Source organism: Xenopus tropicalis, chromosome 6, assembly GCF_000004195.4.
Source record: "Xenopus tropicalis strain Nigerian chromosome 6, UCB_Xtro_10.0, whole genome shotgun sequence".
Classification (NCBI taxonomy): domain Eukaryota; kingdom Metazoa; phylum Chordata; class Amphibia; order Anura; family Pipidae; genus Xenopus; species Xenopus tropicalis.
Window position 1 is genome coordinate 44,551,642 of NC_030682.2, and position 22,984 is coordinate 44,574,625.

Genomic DNA, 22,984 nt, shown 5'->3' on the forward strand with positions numbered 1-22,984 from the left:
TAATAAAGTATATATACCGTATATAATGTTGATATTTTCTTGAATGTACACTTACCCAGGGCATGTGTGTATGCATGTGAATGCCTCTCTAATAAGTTTGATTCACTGTGTGGCCCTTTAAAAAGATGGCGTTGATACCTTTCTATCTGTAAATGTTCCCATATCTCTCTAAAGAAAGGAGGAATGCAGTGGGAATATATAACTTCGGAGAGAATTGCCATATACGTTCCAAAGGCCAAGACCTAACAGGACTGTGCACAAATAGGCTTTATGTACCATATTAGCTGGACTGCCCTGCAGTTTCTACATACTGGATTAGAGTGTACAATGTTATATCTTCTATATTCCATATCAATATTATCCAGTGCAAGTATTACTAAGATAAAAGTAACTATTTCTATTTCCAGGATCTAAACAAAGAATTGACTTAATCGTGATAAATGAAAAGCTACCTAGCTTCTTACAAACCAACCATGGGAAATATTTCTAAATGTGACATCCATGACTTAATTACATACATCTCAATCTATTCTCAGGCTCTGTGCTTTTAATATAAACTAGGCACATTAGATACCCAGAACCAAACACCATTTAATTCATTTGTTGACTTTATTTCATTGTCACTGCCCAGAGGTATTAAGGAAATGTGTTCTTCTGGACTACAGAATTAGAAAATAGACCATGTTGCTGTGTCTTTCTTTTAATGTAAATAAAGGTCTTATTCTATAGGGCACGTGTTCATCTGCAAATGCAGTGAGCAAAGTCCAATTTCTTTGTTTTTTCCCCAGGATTCCAGTGTCATCATAGTCACAAGAGGGTAATGCTCTTGACAAAATTGTGCTGCATCTACTGCAATTATCGCAGGGAATGCAACTGCATTTGCAGACATACACAAGCCCTTGAATCTTTAGTGCAGTGTTATTCAGGCAAAAGATTCCAATATAATATTGGATCCAATGCACTAAAGTTGCAGTAAGTACAATGGCATAATGAAGACGTTGTTTACAAAACTGATAATGGGTCAGTATGAATAGAAGCTAACAGTGAGTGAATGTAATTATCACATATATTAAGGTAAAGCTTGCAGGCACTCAGTAGATATAAATAAATATAACACATATAATAAATGTTATTACTACATATTATAGATCAAGTGTCATGCAGCAAAGCAGACTGTATCTCTATTTACATTTACACACAAGGGAAACAATACAGCTACCATGGTGGGCCTGTTTTTGCAAAAAGGGCTGGATCTGTACAGTAATTCCATCTGCCCCATTGTTAGTTTTTTATTTTGTTTGTGGTCCCCTGAATGGTTCAGTACACTTGCTAACATAATAGCGTTGCCTCCTGTCTGGTTCTGATTAAACTGCACAGTTTGGGTCAAAACTGCCCTTCCTGGTCTTTAGCAAATCTAGACAGGACTCTGCACTGAATGACACAGTGATCAGCCAATCGCTACATCATTGCCAGCCTCCTGTCAGATGCACACCTACTAGATGTGTGGTGGAAACCCTATAGGTTAACTCAGGGGTCCCCAACCTTTCTTACTCATGAGCCAAGCATCATAAAAGTTAATGAAGGTGCCAAATAAGGGCTAAGATTGGCTATTAGGCAGCCTCTATGCACACTATCAGCTTACAGGAGGGTTTATTTGGTAGTGAAACTTCTTTTTACTCAACCAAAACTTGCCCCCAAGTCAGGAATTCAAAAATAACTACCTGGTATGGGGGCACTGAGAGCAACATCCAAGGGGTTGGTGAGCAACATGTTGCCCCTGAGCCACTGGTTGGGGATCACTGGGTTAACTAAAAAGATTTATTGAGTGTATATGTATATATAATTATATATGATGACCTTAATAAAAACATTCTTCCTTCTCCCTTTTAGGGTGAAGACACATGGAGCTGCTTAGTAGCAGCTACTTGTCAGGGCTACTAAACACCAGATAATACCCTGCCATAGACAATACTGAGAATTGCCTCGACAAGTAGCTGTTACTAGTAGCTCAGTGTAACCCCTATTTGGCTGTGAAAACAGGCAACACCAGCTAGATTGGCTTTAGAACATGGGGTACATAGGACTCTACACACCAGATGAGCTTTCGCTAAGTGGCTGTGTGCAAGCAAATGAAAGAATGGGCACCAGAACGTTCTTTTGTGGTAAACCAAAACGTAACTTGTTTATTGTCCAAGACAATGATCCACAGGGTTATAGTAATACTTACTCAGAGGAGAAATCAGGCAATTGCACAACAAGTAGAAAAATATGGTGTCCACTGGTCTAGCCCACTTCAGCCAAGGGTGGAAAAGGTAAGGACCACCAACCAGCAATCCTCAGGGTGTCCCTTAGCAGCCAAGGATCCCTCACAGCCAACTATGGATCATGGATAGAAACTGACCTGATACCTGTGTCTTAATCATGTCCTGCTCTAAGGCAACAGTACCTGAAGGGAAGAGTACTTCTAGCTAATCTCTCCTGGTTGGAGCCAGAAACTGCTCTTTCTAACTAATCTCACTTTCCAATAAAGTGCTCTTATATATATTATCCTGATACTTACTACTCCTCATTCACGGGGTCTCTGTTCCCCAACTTCACTAGAGCTAGACGTAGCCTCTAGGGTAGAAGGCTTTACTGGGGCCCTATTGATCCCAGGCTCAGTGGACTTCCCTCCCTGGGTCAACAGAGGCAGCCAAAGAGAAAGACCCACCCCTTTTCCCAACACTATATTAGAGTGCAAAGGGAGCGGTCTACCTATAAACCAATAAGGAACATATGCTAATGGAACACTAGATACATGGGTGTCTGCCCAGCAACAGGACAAAGAAGGAACTAGTAGTCTACATTCGTGTGTCTTAACCCTTATATGGTTGTGGAACTCCTTAATGATTTCTAATATCATCAGGAAATACTTTTTTTTAAATTAGCATTATTTGCTTAAAATGGACTCTATGGGAGATGGCCTTCCTGTAATTCAAAGCTTTCTGGGTAATAGGTTTCCAGATGATAGACTTCATACCTGGGATACACTCATGTGCATAGTATAATAATACAGCTACATGGCACAAACTCAAAACCCAGCAGATAATGTCAAGTACAATGGGCTCTTAGAACAATTACAAGTGATCAATAATTCTGTTTAATCACACTGCATTAAACAGTAATTAATTACCTCTTGTAATTACCTTGCCTTTTACAGTTATCACTACAGAATTGTTTACCATATCTCCTGATATTCTAGTGAACAAATGCCAGTTTTTCAAAATACCACAACAGTACACGTCTGATATTATGCATATAATCTGGCATGGGAATTTACTAAATGTCAAGGTACAGTATAAAAATGAAAAACCACATGCAGCTATGGTTAAAAAATGATAAATTATAATTAAAAATTATAAAAATGTAATTATTATAAATGCAATGGAAAGCTAGTTATTGGGCCTGCATTTTTATTTTGTTTTGGAAAATATCACTGCAAAGAGTAGAAAGAGCATTTCCAGTGTCAGTGTGCAACATATCTACAGGTATGGGAATTATCATCAAGAATAATCAGGACTTGGGGTTTTTTCGGATAAGGGATCTTTCTGTAATTTGGATCTTTATACCTTAAGTCTACTAAAACATCATTTAAACATTAAACCCAACAAGATTGTTTTACCATCAGTAAGGATTCATTTTATCTTAGTTTCCCAACTAAGATAAAATGAATCCTTACTGATGGTAAAACAAGTACAAGGTACTATTTTATTATTACAGGGAAAAGTAAAAAATTTAAAAAATGTTAAATATTTAATTAAAATGGAATCCATGGAAATGAGTAATTTGGAGCTTTCTGCATAGCGGGTTTCTGGATAATTGATCCAAAACATGCTTATCTATACAGCAAACCATAAACAGATGTGAGACTATATCTATCTATCTATCTATCTATCTATCTATCAGCATAGCATTCATATGTGCCACTTAAAGATCAACATACTAAAACACTGTGGTGTGCCCAATGCTAAATACAACCATTTGGACAAAGACATAGATGTTTTAGCAAAGAGAATTTGATTTATGAAATAGTTTTTACTTTCATATTGATTACTTTTCATAGTGATATGTCATACTTAATCATGAGCGAATTCTTATGCCAGGCATGGATTCGCAGTGAAATTCTGCATTTCGCCAATGGCCTTTCATGTCTTCCCTCAGCTTTACGTTCTGTCATCTTATTTGTTTCTCATTGAATGCTGCACCCTTGCTCTAAGCTGCTTACCACATACTACCGTCGGCTCAGTAAGGGGAGAATTAGTCAAATGATTGAGATCATTACAATCAGATTGTTGTTGAGGTGATGTTGGGTTGTTGTTAAGTAGAGGTGATTAAGGGCATTCGTGTGCTAAAAATATTGGAATTGAATTTATTATATGTATATATGTACACATACTTTGGTGCCACTCACAGATCCTCATACCTGCACTAAAATGCACAAACTCAGTGGTGTGCTTACTGCTACACACACATACCTTGATATATCCAATACAAGCGGGGTTCAATCATGGATATGAAAGGGTCTAAAAACAAATCCAAATGACTGAATGTCTAAATGTTTTTACCTGTAAGAAAATCTGTTAAAAAACCCCAGTGGGTATTCCCTTAAGTCTGGCAGAGGGACTGCCACAGTGGCACTAGCTTGCTGCTGGGGAATGCAGACTGATCAGGCTGCATTACTGGCTATGGGCTAGCAAGGCATAATGGCCACAAATATGACAGACTGCATGTAGGTTTACTTAATATTAGCAGCAGCCTTTTCCATCACAAACCCATTTACTGTATCTTCCGTCCAAGCAAGGGTGGACTGGCCTACCCGCAGGGGCAGGCCAAGCCGTCTGGGCGCCCTAGGCAACCTGGTCGGCCAACTCTGCCCACCTCCCCGAACAGCACATGCGCGCCAAAGCACAGGAGGAAGTGCAGGGGGGGGGGCGGTGCGATTAGATAGGTCATTGCCTCCAATGCTAATGACAAGCGGCAGAGGCAATGACAAAGTAGCACTCGTGGTAGGCAGGAGAGGCTCCTGCCTGGTGCCCCCCAATCGTTGCGCCCTAGGCAGCTGCCTCTTCTGCCTACCCCTAGTTCCGGCCCTGCCTACCCGAGTACCAAAGAATGGCCCTAGTGGGTCCCAGCCAAGAACGATTCCCATCCTTTTTGTCCACCATGGTCCTATATCAATGCCCATACCATTTGTCATTACAGGTATTGGACCCCTTATCTGGAAACCCATTATCCAGAAAGTTCCAAATTATGGAAAGGTCATCTCCCATAGACTCCATTTTAATCAAATAATTCCCTTATCTGGAAAACTCCAGGTCCCGAGCATTCTGTATAACGGGTCCCATATCTGTATCTATATCTAACAGAGTTGGGTCCATGTTGTCTGTTTCTATGGGGGGCCCTAGGAACATCCAGTCTGACTCCTAACAGGAGCCACAATGAGCAACACAACATGAAAGAAAAACTGAATTCTGATTAAAAAAAATAGGGGGGGGGGGATTCTGCATTTAAAAGGAGAAAGAAGGAATTCTATCGCTTGCACATGTTCAGTTAGGGCTTATTTTTGGTTGATACAAATAGGAAAAATAATTATGCAGTACAACTACCATACATAAACCCAAAAAATGCTGCATATATTTAAACAGATTTGGACATAAAATTAAGAAATGGTGTTGCTATTACTGAATCTGGCATTTGTTCAGAGACAAAAGTAAAAAAAAGTAAAAATATAAAAAAATGACTTTTTCCTGAGTGGAAAAGTTAAAGGAAGGGAGGGTGCAGCCAGACTATAATGGCGCATGATGAAGAGACGACAATGAGGCAGATCTGGGAGACAGCTAATAAGCGTGCCCTCACAGCACAGAAGAGTGGCTGCGCCTGGTTAGCCAAGCACTATTCCCCAAAGACTATATAATCGGTGTGAGTTCCTGCCTAGAAGGGCTCCGTTAGCCACATGTACAGGAAGCGAGTCTTAATCATTTGCTTAAATCTGCATATTAAACAATTCACCAGATTTCATTTGCACAGTGTAAGCTTTTTCCTTTCTTCTCTTCATTTGTCAATAAAAAAAAAATTGTGTCTGGAGAGGATAAACAAACCCGTCACATATTCATTTCCATAAAAGTGTCTCCAGGCTAAGATGTGCTGATTATGAGCACGCATTCCAGTTCCTGTACGGTTCTTTAACAGAATCGGGTTGTTTATTGGCCTATCAAATTAAATTTCAATATCATTTTGGACAGCAAAGCAAGAAACCATAATGTTGTTCCTGTTTGATATAAAAGTGCTTCCTTGGGCAGCCTGCGCCGTGGGATGATCGACTTTAAATGCCGGTGCTTAAAAATATTGCCTGGAATGAAACGACTACCGCCGTATTAAACTTATTTCTACCAGCTGCTTCCCAAGAGCGAGCGTATATAATTACAATGAACTTTAAGAAAGGTATGCAAACGGAGCCTTTAGCAAATGAACATGCTGCCTAACTGAAAGCCCTTATTAAGGAGAGGCTGCCATTACTGAGACAATGCAATCATATATTTTTAATACGTACATAGAGATACATAACCAGTTACAAATAGAATACAAATTGCTAGATGCTGCTGTACTCTTTTATTGGCTACACCTAACGACAAAATAAACCCTGTATGTAAGCCTACTCTAACCTAATTTTCCCTTACTCATTAAATTATGAGGACACAGTTTAGAGTGGCCACTATATATAAACATGTGAATAAATATATTCAAGTTAGAGAGAGCTGCCACATTGCTTGCCTCAGTTAAGACAGCAAATTCAGCTGCAGCCAATATTTATGGCAGTCAATAAAGAATGACTCTGACTGAATACTCTACACACAGGCTGCTATCCTACAATCAGTTATATTTAGAAATAAACAAAAGTGTGTGAGGGGTTATACTACTGCAACTACAGTATGTCTATAAAAAAAACAAATCTGAAATATAATTTCATTCCCTTCTCTGTGTGGGTGCCCGTTAATTCCCCCACCCTCCCTGCTGTAGAGCATGTCACTGCTGGAGTGTTTTGGGAAGGCTTTGGTTGGACAGAAGAAACAATTGGGGCTAAAACTGCTGTCTGGCGGGTCCAATGAAGCAAAAAATATACCTTCTTAAAGGGATGGTTTAGCTTTACATTAAGTTCTAGTATGTTATAGAATGTTAGCAACTTTGCTTTTAAATGGGGGTCACTAATCCCCCCCACAGGCAAAAACTATTGCTTTGTGCGCTTACAATTTATTATTATTGTTACTTTTTATTACTTATCTTTCTATTTAGTCCCTCTCCTATTCATATTCAAACCACTGTTTGGTCGCTAAGGTAAACAAGGCCCTAGCAACCAGTTAGTTGCTGAAACTTGGGATATGTGGAACAAAAAGCTGCATAACTAAAAAAAAAACCCCATGAAATAAATAAATAAAAGAAAACCAATTGCAATTTGTCAATGTCAAAATATGAAATATATCAAAAATGGAATTCAATGTCTACAAACATCAAAAAATACTGTAAGGCAGGTATTTGGGTCACCAGAAAAGGGTATTGCAACATTTGTTTAAAAAATGTGTTACATTTTAGGATAGTTTTCGATAAAAGCCAAAAGCTAAAACATAAAAAAGTTAGAGGTCTCAGCTCGGGCTAGACGCGTATTACTAATAAATACACAAATTCTATATTGAATGTCTATCTGGATATAAAGCATATACACATAACTAACAGCAGGTGTCGCTATTGAGTAGGGAATCTAAGATAGTGAGTCTACTAAAGCAAACTGTATTCCCTCTGGCAGGACTAATCACAAGTCATAATGTACTTACGTTCTGCAGGCAATGCAGGCACTTATTCAGATATTATGAAGGTACTACAATGTATATACAAACAATATTTTGGGTCACATATTTATAAACTGAAGGCACAGCAAAAAGCGGTAATGCATGGGGTTTGGTAATAAGATAATGCCGTATAGCATAGTTAGATACAGCTATTTTTGTTTTGTTTTTAATTGATTTCCTGGTATTCAAATATGAATACTTAATTAAAATGCTTTTAGAACTACTATTGTGGAAATTTGAAGCATAGCAGATACCTTAGCAAACACTGAGCTTTCAGCGTAGGTCCAAGGGTCAAAAGAATCACACTATGCCAGATACAGGATCATAGAAGGCTATAGCCTAGTCCAAAATCATGCATTATTCTTACCGTACTCAGATAAATGGGGTAAACCACATTAAATAAGGGCAGATGAGCTTGACTTATAATTCTGGCTGCTGTAATTTATAGGTAAAAGCAGATGTGATTTATATAGAGGTAAAGTCAAAGTGAGGAACTATAAACACTGCATTTAAGAGGGAAGGCAAAGCATTGAGGACAGCATTCCAGCATGGCCTTATAAAAAGGCAGAGAGGCATTTCATTGAGGTGAAATACATAAGGTCTGAATGCTGTGCTGGTTGTGTGAGGAGTGGAACATTCTATGCAATAAAATATAGGCAAATGTGGTCCACTAGCTGAACAAAGGATACACAAGGGTTAGCCCTGATGCGCTATGGTATAGCTCTTTGGAAAATATCTACATGTTTGTGGTGCTTCTTTTTTGCTATACTGATACTGCCAGTCTACCTTGAACTAGTACTTGCATTTCCTCCATGGTGCAGTGGATCATATAACATTTTCTCCAAAGGATGAGGTGTGACTTTATGGCTAGGATGGGCTCTATTATGCAAAGGTAAGGGTAGTCCATCTGCACTGATCCTCCATCCGATAGGTGGTTGGAGAGGTTAGAAGATAGAAACGTAAAACTCTATCCCTTCTCTTGCAAGAATGCAATGGTGTTTTTACTTCCGTTGGCAGCTTCAGTTGATAATTGAACTTTTTTTGGCCACAACTTGTTTTTCCCCACTCACCTTTACTGAGTTGCACTGGCATACTCTCTGATTTCATCATGCGCTGCGTTTGTTGCATTTGCTGCATGGATGGGAAGGGGTGTGGATTAGACTCATCCACAAACTGGTTTGGCAGAGGTTTTGTGAGACCTGAGCTGATACTCCTGCTGTTGTTGCTGCTGCTGAAGCCGCTTCCATTGTTGTTCTGGGGAGACATCATGGGACTCATTGCACCTCCAGTAGGGACCGTTGGGCCAATCAGTTTCCGACCAAAATTCATCAAACTGCTAGACACTTTGACCATGGCTGATGAACCAGGCTTGGAGTTGACACTAAAGATAACAATCAAACATATTAATAAAAATGTACCTGTATGTTTTGTGAAGTCAATTACTGTAATATTAGCAAAAAAAAAAAAAATGAACCAGAGATTGAAGTTAACTAAATATCTAGATATCCAGGAAAGCTATTTATGTTGCAGTTAAAGAATTATAAGCCAGTATTGTATGGTTGCAGATATTTACTAGCATGGGAATACTTGGGGCATGGAGGTTGCCAGACAAGGGCCATTCTGCAATGTGAAGCACCATGTCTTAAGACTTTTAAAAACTTTCCAACAATAACAATTTTTAATTCTGGACAAAGTTTTATGTACTAGCTGGCAGTCTTCCCATTACAGAGAAAAAGCAAATAAGATGGATTGATTATTCAAATAAAACACCAGTCAAGGGCAATGTTATATTTTTGTTAAATATTTCTGATAAGTAAGATTACCAGCACAAATGAGAGTTCTTTCTTATTATATTTATTTACGTATCTAAAAAACTAGAAAGCCTTTAGCAGTAGCAAAATTATTGATTTATCTACATGATTAACAACAACAACCAGGCTAGAGTAAAGCTAGTTAAAACATACATCACTTTAAGAGCCATTTCATCCTTTATAGGGTGTGCTCTGTTTGTTTCTTGTATTATATATATATATATATATATATATACAAAAACAGAAAGGAGCACACCCTTCGAGCAAAAAACAACTGCCCTCGGTGCTGGTCAAACAATTCAATAGACAAGCAGAGTACCGCACACACAGGGACTTTATGAAAACAAAAAAGGTTTATTGAAAAAATCCGACGTTTCGAGCACCAAACTGTGCTCTTCCTCAGGGAGGAGGAAGAGCACAGTTTGGTGCTCGAAACGTCGGATTTTTTCAATAAACCTTTTTTGTTTTCATAAAGTCCCTGTGTGTGCGGTACTCTGCTTGTCTATATATATATATATATATATATATAAATGCTGCAAGAACTTTCTCACCCTTTTATCAGGATTTGACATTCTTTTAAAGTCGTAATTCTTAATTCAAATTAAGTAGAACGGTAAGAGCTATGCAACAAGTCAGTTTCCGGCTTCCGTTGATGGAGCAAATGTTTCAAGCCTGACAAAACCTCTTAGGGAATTACAGAAGATGATGAGTTGTTGCCATTTGGGGCCCTTATAATACATCTATTGCAAAATGAGAAACGCTTTTCCAACCAGAGGATTAGTGGACTCTAGAAGACTCTACTGGTAGAACTATCTTTTCAGTGCCCTGGCTGTTTCATTTAACTCCTCTTATTTATCCTTCTGTTGTGAGCATTATCAGTGTCCTTTGTGTATGCCCAAATATATGAGTGAAGTGGTATAATTTTTAATTTCCTTATTTTATTAAACTTTCATTTTTGAATGTATCAATAGACATAGATATATGTTTATATGTGCCTATGGCACACACTTTGTAAAGAAGTGTCTTTCATCATCAACACAGACCATAATCCAACGGATGTGTGAAACTGCCTTATATTGTGTATTTTACCCACAGATTTTTGCTTTTTTCTTCAGAAAATACAAGTAAAGGAAATGGATACAAAAAATATACAGTTTGGGTAATATTTCATGGATGTGAAAAAACTTGAAAATCTTAAAAGTATAAAAAATCTCAAAAATCAAAAACTAATTTAAAATTCATTTCAAAAGCTCAAATTAAAAAATAGCCTGAATATTTAAACTACAGCTCCCACTGACTTCTACGTGAACTCGTTTTCAGACACTGAAAACTTTTCATCAGCTTTCTTACGCTTAAACAATCTGGATAATTTGAGATTCTGAAACCTGGATTCTAAATCTTTGCAGAGGAAACTCGAGTCACAGTAAAAAATAAAAGGTATATTTCTCAGATGTGTTAGTGAAATAGCAGTGAGTGGGTTAGCATGAAGGATTGACATTTATTAACCTTATAAAGATATAATAAAGGAACCCTGTGCCAATAAATCACACAAGGAAACAGCTAGAGATGCTGGGACTCAATTATAACCTCTGGGCAAATTTGCTACTGGCCAGTAACCTATGGTAACCAATAAAATGTTTGTTCTCACTGCTCAACTGACAGCTGGCTGAAAAAAGTCAGACACTGATTGGTTGCTATGGGTTACTACCCATGTGCAAATTTGCCCAGTGTTTATAAATAATGAGCCCCAGTGACTATGGTTTTATAGTGATTTGTCACGTTTGACTATGGTGTGGCACAGCATGCCACCACTTTCTTCTATTTTAAGGGACTGCTGGTTATATATGTTTGCATTATGTGCGTCCCTTTATTGCTTACAGTAGCTTGGAAATAAAAAGATACATAAAATACCCTTTCTGTGTATTTTATACGTTAGAAGGAAAAAGTGGTCTATTGCAGAGAATATTTAATATGGATATGTATCAGTCTTTTTCCTGTGGTAAGTTACCTGGCTTGCTCACTAGGGAGTAGGTGGGTAACCATAACTACTACATGTAACAAACAGAACTTCAGAGCAGAGAACTGCTGATGCTGAAAAAGCAACAACTGTTGTAAGGAAATATATAACTTTTATTCAAGCCAAATTAATGACAAAGGAAGACAAGACAGCACAATAAGAATGTTACATTTCATTACAAAATAAATATAAAAACATAAACATAAAAGCTGGAAAATAAACATTATCTATTGGGTTTCCAAAATGAAATGTAAACAGAGGAATGCTTATGTGATTTTAGCTATTTTAGGAATATGGAACTTTATTGTGCCACAGAATTCAGTGTAGAACACATGGTGGGAGTCCAGAGGCAGCCAACCTGGTTACAAACAGATATTTTGACATTTAGAGTCTTGTCAATCTGGCCTTGTTTAATGTTTTTATCCTAAAACATGCTATTCCAATGGAACAAGGTTGCTGATCATTTCAAACTGAAATCCAGGCACACAAGGAGAGGAGTGGGTGTGTAGCACATCATGTGGGACACAAAACCTCCCCACTTAAACTCACCCACTTAAGGTCATTGAGAGATATTTTTTTATCTTAAGAATCAAAATTGCTTTGGACATATTTTCCTAGAGAGGGTGAATTGCTTTCAATGTATTTTCTGGTCCTCATATGATAATATATAATCCTCATGCTGTACCTGGGCAGAAAATGTTTCAAAAATTGACTCGAGAAATGGTACAGCCCCTTACCACCAGCAGAACACACTGCATTTGGCAATTTGTATAACAAAGTCATGGGGAAAGGGGTACAGTTTTCCCCAGGCACCAAAGTCCTGAAATACTCCCTGTCCCTGGGAAATAAGGAATATTGGGAACCTTACTATAGAATAACCTTACCATAGAATAACAATGCTTAATTCCAAGCATTGTGCTCAATTATAAATGAACCCTGTGGTTTCTTATAGAAACAAAGTATAAGTGCCTGCTTGTGCCACAAAAATTAATAGCCATAGGTATATCGTACTAGCCCAGCCAGTGGCTAAGGCAAGTGGTATACACCAGTGCTGTCCAACTTCTGTGGTGCCGAGGTCTGAAATCTATCTAGCATACATAGTGGAGGGCCACTAATGGAAGCCATTTTTGACCACTCCCTTTTTTAAACCCCACCCACTTCAAACCACACACGTTATCACAAAAGCTTTTAAGACCATGCCCAACTTAATGGTGGTAGTGCAGCAAAAATCCAAATGGTTGGTGCTCACTACGGGGATATTAACCTTCATTCATATGTGAAAGAATTATATTATGTCATATTAAGACACACCCTTAAATCACTACGCCTCCTCCTCCCCTGGATAGCACACCAAGCCCAGCACAAAATTACACACCTTAGGGACCATTTAATGGCTATTTCCAACTGCTAACAAACTCCCAGAACAAACCCCTGCCACACACAGGCAGCATAGGCCAGGCAAAGTATGGCACACTTAGGCAGTACTCAGTCTGCCCTATGCTGCCTGCGTGTACCATACTCTGCCTGCCCTATGCTGCCTGCGTGTACCATACTCTGCCTGCCCTATGCTGCCTGCGTGTACCATACTCTGCCTGCCCTATGCTGCCTGTGTGTGCCATACTCTGCCTGCCCTCAGCTGCCTGTGTGTGCCATACTCTGCCTGCCCTCAGCTGCCTGTGTGTGCCATACTCTGCCTGTCCTATGCTGCCTGTGTGTACCATACTCTGCCTGTCCTATGCTGCCTGTGTGTACCATACTCTGCCTGTCCTATGCTGCCTGTGTGTACCATACTCTGCCTGCCCTATGCTGCCTGTGTGTATCATACACACAGGCAGTACATACAGTGACACAATGCTGTAACTGTTCATACACCAGTATAAGGTGCGAAGAGGTGAACAACATGGGTGTTTACCTCCTGAGGTGTGAACAATGCAGAGATTAAAAGGTGTAAACAGCACAGGGGATTACATGTTTATACAATACAGGGGGATTACAACCTGAATCTAAGGTGTGAACCATGCAGGGGGGCAGTTAATCTCAGTACTGATACCATTTAAATCTTACACAAAGGTAAGCCATCAAAGCAGCCACACAGAAGGGGGTCGCGGGCCACATGCAATAGACCCAGAATGGCAAAATGGTTAACCTTATTTATGGAGTCTGGCAGGACACTCTCTATTAGTTTTCTGTATTTAATAATCAATAAAATTCCCAGAGGCAAACAAATTACATCTCCAGAGACAATGTTATACATAAATTATGTGGTAGGTGATTAAAAAAGGATGAATTTGAGCTTTGCTAAAATAATGGCTAACAAAAAAGAGCTTTTGAAAGCATAAAGGGATGAAATGAAAGCATGCAATGTAAAATGCAGCATTCTAATAAACAGAGACAGACAGAAAGGATAAAATACAGTCAAGCAAAAAAGCAGCTGCACCATTACCACCAACTACACTTGCAAATATAAGCGTCAAACCAGGTCTGGACTGGGAATCAAAAAAGGCCCTGGCATTCTAAGTACACAGAGGCCCAATCATCCCCCCACCAGCCCAATAAATAGTGACTGTCTGTGGCATTTTACACCAGCCCCCCCTGGAATATACTATAACCCATAGATTGCCAGTTCGGGGCCCAAGTCAAACAAAAGAAAGGAATGAAAAAACGTACCGTGATTTGTTCAGCAAGTCCAACCCGCGTGCTTTGTAGTAGTCAAGGTTTTGATGAAACTGGTAATTCACTGGCCTTGGGTTTTTCTGCAATAAAGGGGGATTTGGTTAGCTGCATTACAAATCTGGCAAGTTACAATAAGCAAATGCTGAATACCTTTATCATTATAAACATATCTAATACCTGTGTGTGTGTGAATAAAAGAGCACATTAACAGATAATTAGCATGATATATATATGTAAAAACGATTGTCTCCTTTATAATAAAATGGCCAAACATATTTCTGTGCCAGCTATTGATGGTAAGTAAAAGCCATCGGAATATTCCTGCGAGTTCCATTACTATAACTAATTTATGTAGAAATATAAAGAAAGATAGTGGCACTCATCCATCGGGAAGCCTAAAAATGCATTAAATCATTTAATGGGAACTCATATGGTGGCGCAATGAGAAAGGCAGCGATTTGTGAGTACAGGTATGGGACCCGTTATCCAGAATGCTTTGGACCTGGGGTTTTCTGGATAATGGGTCTTTCCATAGTTCAGATCTCCTACCTTAGGTCTTCTAAAAAAAAGTATTTAAACAGTAATTAAACCCAATAGGATTGTTTTGCCTCCAATAAGGATTAGTTATATCTTAGCTGGGATCAAGTACAAGGTACTGTTTTATTATTACAAAGGAAAGAAAATCATTTATGAAAATGTCAATTATTTGACTAAAATGGAGTCTATGGGAGATAGCCTTTCCGTAATTCTGAACTTTCTGGATAATGGGTTTCCAGATAAGGGGTCCAATACCTGTACTAATTAGAGACCAGTTTGCTAATTTTATGTTTTTTTCACCTAAACTCGTTCAGTCAAGTTTTTTCTGCAGTCTGGGAAAAACCCAGACTTATTTCAACAAAAAAATGGAATGATAAAACAGCTTGAATACTGAAAACACACCTCCATTTGACTTCTACAGATGCTTGTTAGATTTTAGATGCCAAATCTTTTCATTTAAGTTTTAAAGGATTTTTTGATTGAAAAATAAAAATTGTTAAATCACAATCTTTCCATAATTTAATCTTCATACTTTGTCTACTAAAACTAATTTGAACATTAAATAAACACAATAGGACTATTTACCACCAATAATGATTACTAATAAGGATTAAATACAAGGTTCTGTTTTATTACTACAGAGAAAAAGTAGTTTTCAAAAATGTGAATTATTTGCTTATGGGAGATAGCCTGCCTGTAATTCGTAGCTTTCTAGATAATGGGTTTCCAGATAACTGGTCCCATAGCTGTACACATATATATCTTTATGTATAGGTATGGCACCATTTATCCGGAAACCCATTATCGAGAAAGCTACGAATTACAGGAATATCTCTGTGTATGACAGACACTGCACAAGCCACTAATAACACTAATATCAATTAGATTTACATTTTAAAATACTTTTTTCACAGAACAGATTTTTGCAAATAAAAACAAAATGAAGTGTTTAGGAAGACAAAAGTTTAATCTAATAATTGGTGAAACGTGACTGGAATAATACAAACAGAGACAAATATATAAATAGGTAGTGAACAATGGACGCATATAGTTTGGCAATGATTCCCTATTACTTTAATTAACATTTGCATCTCATGTGAAAAATACATCTGTCATTTTATTTGTCACTGTCAAACTAATTTTCCATCAGCTCAGAGCATATTTGCATCCATTAAAAATGAAAATGTCTAGACAAGCTACCAAAGAAGGCGATTGTACGGAGCAAAAGTCATATGAATTGCCCGAGACTTAAAGGAGAAGTATACCTAATGAATGAAATGAGTATGGCTAGAAATGCCATATTTTATAAACTAAACTTACTGCATCAGCATCTCTACAGTAGTAATGATCCAGGCCTTCAAGCTTGTCACAGAAGGTCCCTACCTTGGATTTTGTTAAGAGATGTCAGTGACACTGCACATGCTCAGTGAGCTCTGGGCAGCTGTTGGGAAGATAAGCTTAGGGGTCGTCGCAAATTATCAAGCAGAAAATGAGGTTGGTCTGTCTTATAACCTGATGCTACAGGGCTGATTATTAAGTTCTAAAGCTAATTGCATTGGTTTCAGAGCTGCCATGTACCAATAACCTATAACATTCACTCAACAGTCTTATATTGTGACATTCTATATATACAGTATATTGTGAGTTGGTCCCTAAGCTCAGTAAGTGACAGCAGCACAGAGCATGTGCAGTGAATAAGCAGAAAAGAAGGTGGGGGGCTACTAGGGCATCTTTGGGGGCACAAATCTTCCCTGCTAAAGGGCTGTGGTTGCCTTTGGCTGGTACAGAAGTTCAAAACATAATGTATAACATTTCTGCCCTATTTCTCTGGTTAAGCTTTAGTTCTCCTTTAACATCAAGCTGTCAGGGCAAAAGTAAAGCCATGTCTTCTAGTACAGTCACTAATCATCATCAACTGCTGTTCCCTTTAATAAGACGCACATTTCACAGATCTTTTGATGGCAGTAAAATTACCGCAGCTTTATTTTACATTTAGTCTTTATGCGTATAGTGCTGTAGAACACAAAAGGTGTTTGGATTTTAAATGTTAAAGGGATTCTGTCATGATTTTTATGGTATACTTTTTATTTCTAAATTACACAGTTTACATAGCAAATAACTCACTCTACCATTTAACATTCTATTCTTGAACCAACAAATAATTTTTTTTTTAGTTGTAATATTGGTGTGTAGGTGCCATCTCACTGAATTGTGTAAGTCTGAGCTTTCAGAACTGCTTCCAGGTAACCTATTGTTTCTCCTACTCCCATGTAACTGGAGGAGTCCCAAGCCGGACTTGGATTTCTTAATATTGAGTGTTATTCTGATATCTACAGGAAGTTGCTATCTTGTACCTTCCCATTGTTCTGCTGATCGGCTGCTGGGGGGGGAGGGGTGATATCACTACAACTTGCAGCTCAGTAGTAAAGTGTAACTGAAGTTTATCAGAGCACAGGTTACATGGCTGTAGCACCCTGGGAAATGAAGAATATGGCTAGCCCCATGTGAAATTTCAAAAATCAAATATTAAATGAAACGCAGTTAGGGCAGGGCTTGCATTAGCGCCTTGAATGGGAAAAAGTTGTTTCTTTCATCTCCTTAACTAAATCTTATTATGTACATTAGAGGACAGATTTCTGAATATTGGCTGTTCTGAGTTCCAACAAATGATTTCAGAAACTGCGAGTGAGTTCCCAAACTATCTGCACTTTTATAGGGTGATATAATAACATTTATTAAATGCTTCTGCACTTACTCCCCCTTTGCAAATACTCACAGTTTGCATACATGTGAGGCACATCCACTAAGCATCAGAATCAATTGATCTATAACAATTATGGATTTATTCATGAAAATAACATGCCTTACAGAATCAGATCAATTCCCTAGCAAAGTGCACCCATGGTTCATATTGATAAATATCAGAATTGTTTTTATGCAACCGTTGCCCATAGCTTAATATGGAATTAGTTCCATAGTTAGTTGGCCATACCATATGCATTGACTTTGTTTATTTATTCTTCCTTGACCACAACAGAAAAAAAACCCTTCATAAGGTCTGTAAGCAAATGATGCTGTTGCAGGGGGAATACCCACAGTCACTGAAGAAATTCAGAAGTTCTAATTCATACAAAGGAAATATACACATTTATTTATGGTCTATATTCACATACTGTCAATTCTATTTTGGTCATATGTACAAGTAGCACCTCATCTCTCTATAATATCTTTTAAATAAGTCTTCACACTTTTCATAGCTGTCTACACTACCAGCTGGGTGCCCAATAGAAAACAAACTGTTCCACTTAATGGGTTTAAACAAGGAGAATTTAAAGCTCATGTGGCACAAGACTGATGTGTTTAGGAGAAAAAGGAAGAATAAAGGAAGCATTAAATGTATGAAGTATGGGTGAATAAAAATGTATCCAGTGCAGTTATATGGAAAGCTCCAGAACTAAATTAAAACTTTGCATTGAGAAAACTAAGAATGTTACAGAGACAATTAGTCACATTGACTAAAAGTGCAAAGGCAGCTCATTTTGTAGCATTTGATTGGACAGTGTATTCCAGTAAAACAACTGGATTGCCTAATTAAAATTGTCAAACAGACATGTTCAGTTGTTTTCACTGGCTGGCCACATACATTATACAATCAGATCTGCAGACTATATTATATACTTGTATTAACCACAGAAAGCAGAGAATTTAGTTCAAAGATGTAGCTGCGTTTCTACCCAGTAGGATTGGCTGCATGATGACAAAGAAGATGATTATTTCTTGTTATTCCTACTGAATTATAAATTGCACAGCAAGTTAAACTTTAATAAAGTTGCACCTTTTAAAACATCAATCATGCTTTCATTTTGAAGATCTATGTATAATTAAGGAAACGTGTGCAGTCACAAGTAAATAATAACATTATTGACTGATTACAGAAAAAAAAATGTGATTATGGTTTACCTGCACATATAATCTATGGCCACTAGATGGCAGGCACAACCTATGCCATAACACTGAAAGGCAGTTGCATTAAAGAGACACTAAAAGAGGAAAAAAGTTGTTGTATATCACAACTTATACTTTTTACAGATTTATAGACGCTTTATGTTGATATATAAAATTGCACATGTACATTTTTAGCATTTACAGAAGGGCGGTCACTTAACAGGGTTTGACGCTGCTAGCAGTGTCCTAATTTGTTATTGCAAGTGGCAAGCTACAGACTCAGGAACCCTATGTGTCAGCAGCGATCCAGATGGTTAAACAGGTCTTCAGTTGTGGTTCCTACAGTGCAAAGTGAGAGTAAGGCAGGGGGAATTCTCTTGGTCTGTCTGTGCCTTCTAATGCAGGCATGGTGATAGTGGGGAGGCTGGGAATATTTTTTTTTACATACAGAACATACTAGCAACATACTAAGACTATTAGCAAATTCACTGTTTTTCCTCCACATGATATTTAGACACATATCTGCTCTGTTTTAAGTAATATTGGTAGTAGAGTAACATTAGTTTTTAGTAAATATGTTAGAGGTTTGATTCTTTTACATGGTGTCAGAGGTTCATCAACTCATTTACTAATGAAAAGTTGGAAAATGTCCTGCAGCACATTGTTTTTTTAATGCAATGCTCAACAGCCTCCATTAGGGGTTATTCAAAATTTGCAATAAACACAAATGTTTCTAAATAAAAGGTGTAAAATTTAGCCCTGGCCTCTCCTTCCCTCTCCCTATACATATTTATAACTCAGTTTATGCTTATGGGACAACATATCAGCCTTTTCTTGCCTTGAAAAGAAACACATATGCCATCCCACCGGCGATTTACATTCTCGCTGGTGGGATGGCATTTCGGGGAGATTAGTTGCCCGCGACACAGGAGATTTGTTGCGGGTGACTAATCTCCCCGTGTGCAACAGACCTTAGAGTGGGAGTTGGAAAACAATAGATTAAAATTAGTTCTAATATGTAGCGCTGGCTCCTTCTGAAAGATCAGACTCGGGCACAATGCACTGAGGTGGCGCCTAAACACCAATATTACAAAAAAATATATTTGTTGGTTTAAGAACAACATTTTAAATGGTAGAGTGAAGGAAGAGGATGAAGAGGAGGAGAAGGGAGGGGGAGAGAGAGAGAGAGAGAGGAGCAAGCTGAGCAGGCTCCTGCCGTGCCCTGAAGGATTTTGCTGAGAGAAGGAAGTCTGACACAGAAGATCATGTGTACAGAATAGAAGGAAAGAAATGTGGCGTTTCCTTTCACTGAGGACAAAGCTTACTTAGTTTTTATCTTTCATTCTCCTTTAAGAAAATATCAGCTTGTGGAGAGAACTACATTACTGATAATATGCACTGGCAGATTAACAGATGCAACATATATTAAACAAGAGCCCTTGTTTCATAATGGCTGCTGTTCACAGTCTCATGATACCTCTGGCATCTAAACAAGTACTGTAGATAATGTTAGATGTTCCACATATATCAGTAGGGTTTGCCTTTACTGTTTCAGTTATGTAATGCAACATACATAAATTAAAAAATATAAAGATAAGGGGTAGAAGAAGTGCTACAGAGCCCCTTAAATGAGATCTCAATCACTTTCCCAAGGAAGAGACATCTTCTATTTATTTCCCAAATCAGCTTTATGCCATCTATTCTTAAAAGCATTTAGCAGATGGTCAAAATCTGAACAAATTCTATTAAAGGAGAAGGAAAGGTAAAAACTAAGTAAGCTTTATCAGAAAGGTCTATGTAAGCACTCACAGAAAAGCTGCACTGAGTCCTCTATCAAAAGAAACACAGGATTTCTTGTATTCTTCTTTGTAAACATGTTCGTCAGCATCAGACTTCCTTTCTCAGAAAAATCCTTCATTATCGGGGCCAGAGTCTGCGCAGCTCTCTCCTTTCCCCCTACCTCCTCCTGATCCCCCCTCCCACAAGAATGTATAAAACTCACTCCCCCCTCCGTTAGGAATGTGTAATCTGGGCTACCAATGGCTAGAGCTACAACAGGAAGCTATGAAGACAAAGCTAAAATGGCAACTGCCGTCTTAAACAAACGGAAGGAGCTTCTAGGGCTTTTTACTCGGGTATAGTAAAGCTTTCTGCTGAATAAATATAGCATTCTAGGTGGCACTAATGTGGCAAATCTATTGGCAGTAAAATTCCAAAATGACTTTTCTTCTTTTGGACAAGTAATAAATTCATCTTTTTGAAAGGGCAAACCAAACCTTGATATTATATAAATGTAAATATTGTAGAAAATGTTTTGTTTCTGTGATTTTGTTCCATAATGTGATATTCAGATAGAGGCTGGATAGTGCTAGTTGCAGTTATATACAGATACCTGTGTATCAAATGGGGAGAGACCAAAGAAGCAAATGCACTGGAGCACACAGGACTTTCTTTTGCTTGGGAAAGTTAGAGGGGAATTTTTCCTTCACTTAGTACACCTGCTACCACAGTTGCATTTGTGTGCAAGTCTGCTAAATATCATTAAGCATGAAATAAATCCAATAGGATTGTTTTGCCAACCAATATGGATTCATGCAGCGTAGTTACCATCAAGTACAAGGTACGGTTTTATTATTACAGAGAAAAGGGAAAGCATTTTTAAAAATTCTTATAATGGAGTCTATGGGACATGGCCTTGTAATTTGGAACTTTCTGGATAACGGATCCCATGTCTGTATTATGTTCTAGCCAAGCAAAGCAGTGCACAGGCAGATAAAGGATAGAGGATGCATTCGCCCTGTTACACAGGCAAAACTGTCGGAAAAGAACTATATAGATGTTCCATTGCTAAACTCCAGTCTTGGTTTGGCAGCCAATCTATTATAGGTATTATGGTATGAAGCATGCAGTATGCAGATGGCACAGATCCAATTCATAGATATTTTTGTTTTATTAATAATAAACGGGCTACTCCTAATGGAGACCAAACATTAGCATTCAATTTTACAAAATCGGAACTACGATAACATTAAGGTATTTTGAAACCGCAAAACTATCTTCTTTCTTTCTTTTTTTTTTCTTACTTCTAACAAAATAAAGGCTCGATTAAGCTCCTTGTTATTGAAAACAATGAGGAGATAGATCATATGGCGCACATGTGTTTTCAAAGGATTGACAAGCAATTCAGGGCGAGAAACACAGATCTGGCATCTAAGTACTTACATCCATTATTAGGAATAATGATCCTACCTGAATATATGAATAAGATGCAAGTATTACTTCAGCAGGGCAATTTACATTCCTGTGAGGTTTGCTGTATTAAAATGAGCTGTTTACAGTACTGGCAGATTAAAAAGTGCACTTGAAATGCAATTTTGAAGCTATAATGGAAAACGTGAGAACAAAATTGAAGAATAACATTTCAGAAATTTAAGACAGAGACAGAAGAGTCCCGTGCCTTCAGTATCAAACCCTCAGCGCTTCTGTTAACTCTCTGGCTCTCTAAGGCTGCGCACAGAACCAGGCCTACAGTGCATGTCTATTACACACAAATGGTTACACTGAAATGAAACTGAGCGCATAGAAGATTGCCATTATAACTTGTACCTTTTTTCAGATTGTGCACTATACAAACACAAACAAGTAAAAACATTAGAGAACTTTATATAAAGGAAACAGAGACCGAAAACTATACATTTTCTGGCTTTGACATCTCTTCTTGGAATGGGAGCCCGGGGCTCAGGCTGGCTCTGCCCTAGGGTCTGACACAGACACATACATCATGTAATAAATGACACTTAATTTGCCCAGTAGCAGCAACCAATAAGATGTTTGTTTTTAAACAGGTGACCAATAAACTCGGCAAACAGAGGGATTTCAGACAGTCTAAAGCAGTGATCCCCAATCAGTGGCTCATGAGCAACATGTTGCTCACCGAACCCTTTGGATGTAGCTCCCAGTGGCCTCAAAGCAGGTTCTTATTTTTGAATTTCTGGTTAGGAGGCAAGTTTTGGTTGTAGCAAGTTTTGGTAGCCAATTATTGCTCTTATTGTCACCTCCAGGAACTTATTTCATGCTTGTATTGCTCTCCAAAACTTTTTCCATTTGAAGGTGGCTCACGG

General features: G+C 38.1%; 1 protein-coding gene across 2 annotated transcripts in view; it reads right to left on the reverse strand.

Moving 5' to 3' along the window:
* Window positions 1–22,984, reverse strand: part of tbc1d5 (TBC1 domain family member 5) — a 286,560-nt gene that overhangs the window by 31,772 nt on the left and 231,804 nt on the right. For both annotated transcript variants that reach the window (XM_031903544.1, XM_031903545.1), the window contains exons 16-17: window positions 14,376–14,461; window positions 8,951–9,261 (exon numbers count right to left, since the gene is read on the reverse strand). In XM_031903544.1, the coding sequence (XP_031759404.1) occupies window positions 8,951–9,261; window positions 14,376–14,461 (397 nt within the window). The remainder of the gene's footprint in view (window positions 1–8,950; window positions 9,262–14,375; window positions 14,462–22,984) is intronic.